The sequence below is a fragment of the Trachymyrmex septentrionalis genome, unplaced genomic scaffold (assembly GCF_001594115.1).
Source record: "Trachymyrmex septentrionalis isolate Tsep2-gDNA-1 unplaced genomic scaffold, Tsep1.0 scaffold29, whole genome shotgun sequence".
Taxonomy (NCBI): Eukaryota; Metazoa; Arthropoda; class Insecta; order Hymenoptera; family Formicidae; genus Trachymyrmex; species Trachymyrmex septentrionalis.
Genome location: NW_017305451.1, coordinates 2,082,816 through 2,095,357, shown reverse-complemented (window position 1 = coordinate 2,095,357; position 12,542 = coordinate 2,082,816). Strand labels below are relative to the sequence as shown.

The following is a 12,542-nucleotide window of genomic DNA, read 5'->3' as shown; positions in this document are numbered from 1 at the left end:
ATACATTCCATATGGCGTTTGCAATACCTTGTTTTAATATTTGCTAAATAATAATTCATTTAATCAAGTGTCAAACAAAGATTCCACTTTTTTTTTTTATGTTGCAAAGTATAAAGTAAAACATGGAATGCACCCTATAGAGACAATAGAGATATCGCTTATCTCTAATCGTTTCTATATTATGGAACAATTAAAATGGATCAAACTATTTTCTCGATCAAGCGACTTTTGTTTGATATTTATCATATTTAAAATAATGAATAATTTAAAAAATAAAAATGTGTTGAACTATCAAGACAGTCGACAAATTCTTTCAATTAAAAACATTTGAAATATTTTTTAGTAGAACACTTTTGTATTTTCTTTCCAAATGTATTTCAAATGATTATTACAATTTATTACACGGTAATAGGAGCGGGTGGAGGTAGATCTTTGGACGGCTTCACCTCGGAAATCGGAACTGACGGTGGTACCTCTTCTTTCGGCTCCACGATAGATACATAATCGGGAAGAGGTTTTTTTGGGCCACTCTTGCCGTTAGGATCCCAAGGAAGCATAATTTTAACCTTGATTCCCAATACCCCTAAAATATATTTAAAATAAAATATAGAATAAAAAAATACAAATATAAATACCAAAAATAAAACACTAATTTTTTATTATATATTATAAACTGAATATATATTTCGAACTAAATTTTATATAAGTACATTATTATATTACATATTAAAGAAATAATCATGATAATGCAATCATACCTTGTCGAAGAAGCACATGCCGGGTGGCAGTGTTCACATACTCGTTAGTCGGCTCACCTGAGTGTATCATAAGACCATCAACGAATTTCATTGATTTCGCTCTCTGACCACGCAGTTTGCCACTGACAACCACCTCACAACCCTTAGCTCCTGACTCCATGATGAAACGGAGGACACCATAACACGCTCTGATTAAAAACAAAATGTTTAATAGAATGTGATAAAAAATAAGATTAACAGAATACATAGAATAAAGTTCTAAACTTTACCTTCGTACAGCGAGGCCACCAATCAGTTTGTATCGAAGGGATTCTGCCTGTGCAATTGCACATAAGCCACGTGTGGCGACCTTCTCGGCATACAATTCAACATTCTGCGGTTCTTTAAAATTAAAACGTTTCTGTACTACAGACGTAAGCTCTCTGATCCTACGTCCCTTTTCACCGAGTACGCTTTGTGTATGGGTAGCCAACAAGATAATTTCTGTTCGATTTGGTGTAACACGAACTTCTACACCAGAATAGCCATCCTCAGCAAGTTCGCGAGTCAAAAACTCGTTTAGCTCAGCCCTGAAGACACCATCTCCCACAAACTGAAAATAAAAAAAAAAGAAATATTAATACTGAATTTAATTTATTTTTATCATATATAAAATTTAGCATGAAAATTTGTTTATTGAAAAAACTATCACATTAAATGTTAAATATCAAATATAGAAATAAAATTGTTGTAAAATACACTAATATGTAGCAATCTAGATTCCACAAAATTTTATATATTTTAAATCATTTTGTAACGAGACACATGGAATCGTGAAGACCACATGTGAAAGAATCCATATGTGACACTGAAAGCATTTCCATTACGATTCTAGCATTATTCCGGTGAAATATTATTCCAAAAATTTTCAGCACTGCAATAAATATATTTCTATGCTTGCTCAAATTTATTATATATTTTATATTTATTATATAAATTCTTGAAAAAACTACTAACCTTCCTCTTCTTCGATATTGAACGATTTTCCATATTCAGGATACTGATGAATCACAGATTTCTTTCAATTGAATTACGACTAAAATATAAAGAGAATTACGTTAATTATAATTGTGCTTAAACATATATAAATCTAAATTTATAAATTCCTAAATTTATAACATTAATAGACCGCTTACTTTTCTTAACCTTTCGTGTTTTATATGATTCCATAAAGGCCGTATGCGGAGTCTACAATACGATGAGTCTACAATTCATTTTAAAGTCATAACAACCAATCAGAAGCCGTAATATCAATTGTTGACGCTTCTGATTGGTTCTTGCAACATACGACAATACAATCCAATAAGAAAATTCACTTCCTAGAGTTTCTAGCTGGTAATATTTTATCTTGAGAAAAGATAAGCGTTTTCCATTGGAAAAACTAATGCAACACTGGTACAATTGAGAGCAAATTGACTTATATATTTCCAGTGTTAATAAATAATTTAATCCTTTTAAGCTTATGAAGTTATCGTGACATCAAAAAATACGTAATATAAAAGGATTAATCAATACTGAATTATTTAGTTAGTTATTATTAAGTTATTTATCAATACTGAAAATATGTGAATTAATTTGCATTCAATGTGCGTCAGTTGCACTAATTTTCTCAATGGAAAATTTTCCTATTGGCAGTGTGAAGCCTGCATAACGGCGTCTGCTAGCGCTGGCACTACTGCGTTTGCGCGAGACTTCATCCCTCCATCTCGCAACGTACAGCTTGTCGTTTCGCGGCTTGTGTCGGTGTTGTTACGATCTTTCTCTCGTGTTGTTTCCATTTTTGCTCTCTCTCTGCCTCGAATCTCTGATTTATACGCTTCTGAAAGCTACTTCGATTGATTCCCCGTGCTCGCATCGTATGAGGCACGGTGAAATTTTATCGTTTACATTCTCCATTGACGGGCACACGTTTCCAGGATGCCCAAGAGGAAGCATCAGGCCCTCATAGATTCCGACAGTAGCGGGAGTGCGTCGGAGAGCGGTTCGGACTTGGACAATGTAAATAGCTTAGCCTTTATGTAAAAGTCCTGTGCCATTCACTTCTACGTCCATTATCATACCGTATGTTTATCTCCGTTCATGAATTGTAAAGTGCACGCTAAACTGCGTTTACGTTCTAAGCGACTTTGCATAATTTACGGTAATACCCAATACAAGTACAGAAATATATATGTACGAATTTTATGCAATATTAAACCAAGTATTTTTTAAGATTGTAATGTGAATACACTAGGTAATAAAAGTCTTAAATGATCAAGCTGGATTTTCAGCTTAAATAATTCAGTAAATTATTAATTTCTGAATTATCAATGTTTTAAGATAAAACAATGTATTTTTAGTTTTTTATTTTTAAATTATCTAGATTTTTTTCTTTTTAATGCTTGTAGAACAATTGCAAGAAGTATACTGTACGTAATATAAAATATAAAATGCAATATATAATTGTTTATAACACATATAATGTCAGTAACATTAATAATGTGATTGCTTGTCAAAACTCATGGAGCACAATGCACACAATATGGAACTGAGCTGTTATAATTTTTTCTATAATTTTATTATTAGTAATTGAGCATGTGTCTCTTCACTAAATTTTAGGATCTATTGTCATTGGCAAAGAAAAAGAAAGGAAAATCCCAAGATGATTCTCAATCAAATGAGGATAACGGATCCATTAAGGACACCAAACATGATTCAGATATATCAGATTCTGATGATTGGAATAACAAAGCTGGAAAAACAAAGAAAAAAAAGTCACCATCAAAGAGAAGTAAACGAAAGATGACAAAGTCCAGCTCAGAGGACAGTGCCAGTGAGAAAGAACCAGCTAAGCAGCTTTCGGAGCCAGAAGAAGGTACATGGAAATTAAATCTTTTACAAATGTATACTTTGTTTTTTCTTAAATATGTGAGTATGATCTCTTAAGTTTTGCTATTATAAATAACAATCACTTTATTGTAACAGGTGAAGTATCAGATTCAGATCCGAGTGGTTCCAGTTCCAGCCAAGAAGAATTCAACGATGGCTATGATGACAAACTTATGGGAGATGCGGAGGATCAAGCTAGACTTGCACAAATGACTGAGAAAGAACGTGAACAGGAAATCTTTAAACGAATTGAACAACGTGAAATTATGAAAACAAGATTTGAGATTGAGAAGAAATTAAGAATGGCCAAGAAACAGGAATTGAAAAAACAAAAGGAATCGAAAAAGAAGGAGAAGGGAATTGAAGAGAAGCAGAAAATAGATCGAGCCCCAGATCCTAAAGAGAGGAGTAAAGATCGCAAGAAGACAATAGAAGAAAAGCAAGACAAGAAGTTTCATGCAATGTCGTTGCTCAAAGCTAGACGCGAAGAGAAGAAGGAACGAGGTAGATTTCTCATATATTGTTATCTTCTTTCATCAGAAATATTAGAAATATTTCTAATCCCATTTTTTTATTAATAGAGGAAAAAGAGAAACAGAGGATAGAGCAACAACAACAACAATCAAAGGATATGGAGGAAGAAGAATTGGAAGATGATCATAAAGCAGCTGCAAACAAAACAAAACTTAAGGCATCTGATATATATTCCGATGACAGTGGTTCATCGGATAGTGGAGAAGAGGAAGAAGTAACTAAACCAGCCCCTCTACGTAGATCATCTTCGAGTGAAAGTCGCGATTCAGATTCCGACAACGATAAAAAGTAAGTTTTTAGGCTATTTTTTATTCAATGATATTTTTTGTATCTCTCTTATTCAGCCATATTCTTATTTAATATAATTATTTTAGATCGATTACTAGCAACAAAGCTAGACCTAAGAAACCAGTATACATCAGTACTAAGGAAGATCTAAATAAGATTCGACTATCCCGTCATAAGATGGAGAGATTCGTTCATTTACCTTTCTTTGACAGAGTAGTGCAAGGTTGCTTTGTCAGAATAGGAATTGGCAATAATAATGGCAAACCTGTCTATAGAGTAGCTGAGATAAGCGGTGTGTGTGAGACAGGAAAGATCTATCAACTCGGTGGTACAAGGACGAATAAGGGATTGAAATTACGTCATGGTGCACAGGAACGTGTATTCAGGTTGGAATTTGTTTCAAATCAGGAATTCACGGATTCTGAATTCTTTAAGTGGAAAGAAACTTGTGCGCTACAAGGAATATCGACGCCTACGTTTGATGAAGTAGAACAAAAATTAAAGGATATTAAGGAAGCGCTGGTATACGAATTCAAAGAAGAGGATATAGAAAAAATAGTACGTGAAAAGGAGAGATTCAAACAGACTCCATACAATTACGCAATGAAGAAAGCACAGCTGATGAGAGAACGCGATGCGGCTAATTGTAGAGGAGATGACGAGACAGCTAGTCGACTTAATCAAGAATTGAGTGAATTAGAAGAGCGTGCATCAGAACTGGATAAAATGCGTACGGCAACAATTTCTAGTATATCATACATAAATGATCGCAACCGAAAGAAAAATGTAGAGGAAGCTGAGAAAGCTATAATGGTAATGTTTAGGATATACTTTTTATAACATTTCAATTGATTAATGATATTTCAATTTTAATCGAATTTGTTATAACAGGAAGAACTGAAGGCTAATAAGGGTAAGAAAGTCGATGACCCATTCACCAGGCGAAGTACTAAGCCAAGGATGGTGTATAAGCCGGAAGATGAGTCTGAAGTGGTAGCAGTTCCAGTAAATGATAAATCGAATCTTCATCCGGCTGGAGATTCAGTGTCGGCTGTTGATAAAGAGAATGGACAGGAATCTAAGAAAAAGCAAAGTACAGAAGATCTATTTGACGCACATGACTTTGATATAACAATCGATTTGGAAGTTCCTATTCCAAGTAAGTTTTGCAAGAAGTGTAAGAAATTATAAATTTTTGCCTAGCAATTAAAACAAATGAGATATACGTAGAGTACAAATATTTATATAATTTATACAATTTTATTTCTAGACAATCCTGTTAGCGTTTTACCGAAGCCCATTAATAATATTAAGGATACAGGACCTCGCCGATCGTTAAATCTAGAAGATTATAAAAAGAAACGCGGTCTTATCTAACAGTTCATATGTCTTAAACGTCATAAAGATACGATAAGGCTAAGTTGTCGAGGTTATCTTGTAATTAAAGATATCACCTCATCTATCAAATGCTCTGTTTAATAACAAGAATGAGGGAATACATTCTTATAATGATTGACTGAGAGATTAGATTATTTACGACACTTGCAATGTTACTACTAATGAAGAATTTATCTGTTTAATACGTTGAGTGGTAGTGGTTTCCTATACACGAAGGATTAAATAATACTGTATTACAGTTATGTAATATTACAGTTACATAATAAATAAAGGAATATTAATAATGCAAACTATATGATATCTAATGGAAATTTTGTTATAAAATTTTTTAGAATTTTATAACATAATATCAGATTAATGATTATATCTATGGATATGTGACATATGCATATTATTTATATAAGATATCTATATATGAAACATTACTATATGTAACTTAACCAAAATTTCGTTATGAACTCTTTATTCGCCATTAAGACCTATAAAAAAAATCGATAATCACTACCATCATTCATCATCATACTCAATGTATTAAAGAGATTTTAATTAAGGTTCCAATTCTTCAAATGGTTTCAACGAATCGGTTCCTATTATGTACTCCAAATAGCGACATTGTCATTGCTGGACGGAAAATATAATTGTACACATGCAATAATTGCGTACATAGAACAATTGTTTGATTGATAATGACAGTACTTAAGAAATAAGGTTACTGAGATATATTACTTAGATGCTGCGAAAAATGTAATTTTACGTTTTATCACACATTTTCCAATGCACATGGAAGACAACCATATCTCAAGTAGCACACAATTCTTACAAAGCGATAAAAAAGTGCTTATCATCGCTTTTTAGCGCTTTACAAGTGCTGCTGTACTACTTGGAATATATCTTATAATACTTAAATGAAAAATAGAAAAAAAGGAAGACATATTTATACTGATCAAGTTATTTGCCAAATAACTAAATTTCTTACAAATCGTTTATATAAAAATCAATTTTGATTACAGTAAATGCTATAAGATTTTACTTTGTATACAATAGAATAAAAATCTTGTTAAAAGACCATTTTATCAGAAAATGGAAGATATATATAATTAACGTAAATACTACAATAGTATATCAATATCAATTAGATAAATTTATCTTTTAATTCACATATTCTGAACGTAGTGTATGTTATACCGTTTGTGTTGTTCATTTATATACAGTATATTATCATTTTGACATCTTTCTCAATTTACTCGTATATCTTCAATATTTCTATTGAGGAAAAGCAAAACTGTATATAAATATTTAAATGTTTTCGAATTATAATTTTTATCATTTGAGATCCTACAATATTAATGCAATGATAAAAAAAGTATTTTTTTAACAATATCGATTCTCTTGTTGATAAGGAAACGAATTAAATTTATTTAAAAATAGGTTAATATACTGCCTCATCACTTACTTATTTTTTTATTACTTTAATATTGCTGAAAAATATTGTGTCAAACGTACGAAATGTATTACGATTTTATAATTGTATTTATGATATATGACATGTAGAAAATATGTACAAAATGAATGTTGCATCGTATTACATTATATTATAAATTATAATAAGTCGTCTTCATTGTCTCTACATTTCTTTTATCGAAACTGTATATACGTGTATTTAGGGGCGGGAGATATATTTAAGCACAAGAAACTTCAGAATATTTCTTCTAACCATGTAATAAATTATTATTTTCCTGATCTAGGAAATATTGTCAAGAAATGGTAACTGTATAGCCCTAAATACTGTAAAACTGTAGAAAGCGAGTCTTATTTTTATGTAATATATATTTGAAAAAAATTGTAGGTCCCGTATATCCAGAAGTGATACATACAAAAGAGGTCACCAGGTCACCACTGACAAGAGACGATGGATTTGAAACAGAGAGAAATCTGAACAATGTTGTTTGTAAAAGTTTATCATATTCTTGAATACATTAATTTCACTATCGTTTGCATTAACAACAATAACAGAAAACGTATTCTGTGCATACTAGGGCCGTGTTTCAAATTTACTGCTAATTGAAAATGCTACAGTTTACGTCACGTGCACTATAGATTTTTAGTATTGGCAGTCAATTTTGGAACACAACCTTGAATTGATAATTTAGCTTTCCAATTAAAGCTAAAAGATGAGAGTGTTATCTTTCTTCGACTTAATGGACACTCTTGTCTTTCAGTTTTAGCTCGAAAGTCAAGTAGTCAATTCCAGTTACACAGAGATACGTTTTTCTACGCTGTTATTGTTAATATAATAATAGTGAAATTTGTGCGTTCGAGAAAATAATGAATTTTTTTCTCTTTTTTTTTTCGAGATTCATCGTTTCCATCGTTTCTAAGGATACGTTTCGTTTTGCGCTTGCAGCGCTTGTAAGCATCATTTGTCCTTGTTCAATATTTAATAGACAACACGGATGAACTGATGCTTATAACGTGAAAACGAAACGTGTTCTTATTAGAGATATGATTACCTCTTCTAGATATATCACTATATATATCCATTAATATATGAAATCTACAGTTTTTTAACGCTGGGTTTCAAACGGCCTATTAGAAGAGATTGTTATGGCAAATTAATACTTTCATGTGATTTGCCATTGCCTTCCGAGAGGTGACGATCAAATAAAATCTGAGGTATATGTATTCTGGACATGGATTTAATCTGGATCTGGATCTTTGATACAGTGAACAGCCATGTAATTCTCTACAGCATGATCGCCATATAAGGATTATCGTGCCAAGTAATGGCATAAAATAGAAGCAATATTTATACTTGTAATACTCAGAAGCGATAAGAAGTGGATAAGATTATAAACTAGTATATATTATATTATAGCAAAATTATATATACATTTATATGTAATAATATATATTATATATATTATTTGTATATAATTTTTATTTATTTATATACATATATATAATTTGCTATTAATGTTCGAGATATACAACATCACACATGCATATAAGATACTTCATGTTTATATGTACTAATGTCTTTTTATCATTGCAATATGTGTTTCCTTTATTAATACATATTTTTTACATACAGTAGTTTTCATATTACCGACAATTATATAATTTATTGCAAATCTTAAAGTATATATTGTCTGCTCAAGATATATTAATCTTTTTGTAATAAACGTATAATGATGCTACTTTCTTATGTACAAAATTAATAATATTGTAAATTATGTAACTGCTAACAGTATTTAACAAAATCTATACATGTATATGAAAGCGTGCGTGGATGAGGGTGTTTATTCTATTAGGATGTTTTATATTTATTCTACTAGACGATCTCATATATATTTTTTAGATCGACTAAGCGCATTATCATGTTTGTCAACAAATTCTGTATTTTGTTACGGTATGTTTCGGTATGTTTCGCATATAATTTCTGTATCGAGTATCATCTTTGCTTTTCATTGTACTTCCACGAAATCTACCCTAACAGAAAATCTAATAGCAGTCTCTCGACTAACTAATAAATTTTAACTAATTTAATTTATCGATTAAAATTCAGTCGATAAAATCAATATTTGTTAAAGTAATATTTTTAATTAATCTCATCTTTTTTCATATATTAGACATAACTGTGAGTCGTTTTTTCTGAATGTTATATAACAAAAAATTAATAATTGTATCTATGTTAACAATACACTAACAGCTGATTAACGTTACTTGATATTACTTGAAGTTAATAATTAACTAAGATAATTGTAATCTGATGAATAAATATCGATAAATATTTTCAATATTTCTAACGCGAGGTCTACAATGAAAATCGTAGGATCTTAAAAAATCGTAAAAAAATAATTAATTACAGTCGAAAATGAAAAGAATAATCGATTACGATTGGTAAATTTTCTACTACTCTACTACTCGTACAGGGCCATCTGTTGCGATACCATTTGAAACTTGAATAGTTCCGCCATTTTTTGACGTATTGACATCGAAAGTGGCTTATTCGACGCGTCATTTCAGTCTATTTTATGCCATGAATCAATTAACACCGATACAACGAGCCGAAATCGTCAAATTGCATTTTGAAAATGGGTCCTCCATTGTCAAAACGCAACGTGCCTACAAGCGTTTATATCCGCGTGAAACACGGCTTTCACACACCACAATTCGCAATTTAGTGAAAAAATTTATGACCACCGGCAGTTGTGCGACCAGTTGGCAACCCAGAAGACCGAGATCAAGGCGCTCAAACGAAAATATCGCTGCCGTACAAGCCGATGTTCGTGAAAACCCAAACACTTCGTATCGACGCCGTGCATTGCAGTTGGGCTTGTCTGCAACGACATTGCGGCGCATTTTGAAGGACGACTTAAATGTATAAATGTGGATTGAAAATTTCTTCACGCGCATAGGCGCCGAAAGTCGATACGCCCTTGGTTCTGTTTTACCGACCGTGGCGTTTCGCAGTCGTGTGTTTCGGTGCGCATCGCGAGAACTCGGCGCGCAGTCGCGACGCGTGTGCGCCAGACAGATCGTTCGCACGCCGCTGCCCATATAAGGCAATTTCCCCACGTCCCTGGCGGCGATTGGACCGCGTGACCGGCACGTCCCGCGTCGATGACTGATTCCTCCCGAAAGTCGCGTGTCCGCGAATCGATCTTGCGTAAGTCGCGTATGTACACGCCGGATCGGCCTTGGTCGTTCTATCGGGAAATTCGCGCCGTTATCGCGTTTACTACCCCCGCCGTTGATATTCCAATTCGTATTTGTTGCGCATTCTCATTTCGCCCGCCGCTTCATTTCACGTGAATGCCGGCAACGCATTAATTATTCGATTCACGATCGTCGAACGTGACGTATTAATTATCCGTTCATTCTTTTACAGTATCGACTAGCATACTTTGTTCCGAATATCGGATAGATTTTTGATTCGCGCGATCTTTCTGTCTCGCGCGCTTATTGTAAGCGCGCGGTGGCGCGCAATCGCGAATTTTTGACGACGCTTGACGGGGCGCGGGCATCCCGTCGCGGGCCAATCGGAATGGCGGGCCGTGGCGGCGCTGCGCGCGCAGGCGTAGGGATACAGGATTCGTGGAGAGAGAAAGAGAAAATGAGAGAGAGAGAGAGAGAGAGAGAGAGATAGCCGGCTGGTCGTGAGAGAGGAGCCTCCCTTCCCGTTCGCCCGTGTGAGCCAGCCGCGCGATCTCTTCGACTGGACACTACGCCGCTATCCAGTTCCACCACGGCCGAGATACACCGGGAAAGTGTCGGTTAAAGTGCTCGTGACTCTGCCCACCGGCTACATCGCTCGCTACGGAAAATGGTAAATATCCGGACGCGACGGCGGCGGCCACCGCCACCCGCCGCCGCCGTCATTGTCGTCATCCGCCACTGTCGTTTTGCAAATCCGCAATTCACGGATATTAACCACCCCAACGAGGGAAAAGAACGTTCCGTAAACGCGCGACGGATGTCGAGATCGCGGCATCTATCTATGGCGACGGGCGAGGTTCGACCCGGCCCGGCAGTCGACGACGGCCTTTTTGTGGTTATGGCCGCAGCAGACGCGCCGGTCGGCCATTGCTGCCCGGCTCCGAGATACGCCTCCTTTCTCGCAACGGCGGCCGCCCGGAAGAATTTCGCGAGTCGCCCGCGCGGCGTCTTCTCGCCTCGTCCCGGCCATCTCTCATCGCTCTGTTCTCATCTATCTGCATCGCAGACCTCGTTTTTTAACCTTCCGCGCGAATTACCGTTCGGCGACGGTGACGATCCTTGCGACAGCACGCACGGACTTGCCGTCGTTTCCAGGAAGCGTATGATTCATTTCCACTTCGGCGAGCTGATTGACCGACCGATCAGTGACGACGGAGAATCGCGCGTCACCGCGGCGTGAGATCGTGCTTTTATGCCTGGGAGATTGCATTTTCTCGCTCCGTCTTTCTCCATCTCTCTCTCTCTCTCTTTCTCTTTTCCTTCTCTTTCTGTCTCTTTCGCTCCGTCTCTATCTGTGTCTCCTCTTACCTTTACCTTTCCGAACGTTGCATTGCATCCGATTGCAACCGGTGTCTTGTCACTCTCACGAGTTCGGTCCTGTATCCATGACCTGTGTCTCATGATGTAGGGCCATTTCTATAAATATTTTTAATTCAAGTTAACTGGGATTTTGGTTCTCGGCTTCGTCTCTTTTTAGCTCCGTCCAGGAGTTAATCTCGATTTACTTCTATGCGAGCGCGTGCGACGTCCAGGGAGAGACTCGAAACGCGCTGAAATTCCTGAAACATTCGCCGAAATTAAAACATTCCGAGGAGCATATCTCCGGACGTCGCGACGATCGCCTTGATAAAACGACGTAAAAGGTAACGGCTCGCCGCGAAAGAATGACGGTGGCTCGATTCGAGTAACCATAACATTGTAATGGCGCCTTTGTAACCTTGTTGTATTTCTTTATTTATTTATATTTTCTATCATTTCTCATTAGGTAAAAACATCGATTGTGCGCGCGCACATGACACGCTCTATTTGGTTAAATCGAGTGTATATATATATATATATATATATATCATACATTAATATACGTAGAAGAAAATGACGCGTGACCATTATTAAAAATATAAATAATGAGGCGATGGTGTATTCTAAAGGTCTTTGGAC

General features: G+C 35.4%; 3 protein-coding genes across 3 annotated transcripts in view; 2 read left to right on the top strand and 1 right to left on the bottom strand.

Annotated features, from left to right (window-relative positions):
• Positions 1 to 372: 372 nt before the first annotated feature.
• On the bottom strand, positions 373 to 1,995 carry LOC108749311 (40S ribosomal protein S3-like). Its single transcript, XM_018487913.1, has 5 exons — positions 1,934 to 1,995; positions 1,755 to 1,833; positions 1,028 to 1,350; positions 759 to 946; positions 373 to 583 (listed from the first exon to the last, which is right to left on the bottom strand). The coding sequence occupies exons 2-5, from the start codon at positions 1,785 to 1,787 to the stop codon at positions 399 to 401; spliced, it is 729 nt and encodes a 242-aa protein (XP_018343415.1). The 5' UTR covers positions 1,788 to 1,833; positions 1,934 to 1,995; the 3' UTR covers positions 373 to 398.
• Positions 1,996 to 2,521: 526 nt separating this feature from the next.
• Positions 2,522 to 6,170, top strand: LOC108749309 (RNA polymerase-associated protein RTF1 homolog). Its single transcript, XM_018487910.1, has 7 exons — positions 2,522 to 2,795; positions 3,396 to 3,651; positions 3,762 to 4,169; positions 4,247 to 4,487; positions 4,574 to 5,300; positions 5,379 to 5,646; positions 5,758 to 6,170. Exons 1-7 carry the CDS (start codon positions 2,715 to 2,717, stop codon positions 5,862 to 5,864), a joined length of 2,088 nt encoding a protein of 695 aa, XP_018343412.1. The 5' UTR covers positions 2,522 to 2,714; the 3' UTR covers positions 5,865 to 6,170.
• Positions 6,171 to 11,026: 4,856 nt separating this feature from the next.
• Positions 11,027 to 12,542, top strand: part of LOC108749465 (cofilin/actin-depolymerizing factor homolog) — a 7,800-nt gene continuing 6,284 nt past the window's right edge. Inside the window, exon 1 of the mRNA XM_018488214.1 lies at positions 11,027 to 11,214. Coding sequence (XP_018343716.1) covers positions 11,212 to 11,214 — 3 coding nt within the window. The 5' untranslated portion in view covers positions 11,027 to 11,211. The remainder of the gene's footprint in view (positions 11,215 to 12,542) is intronic.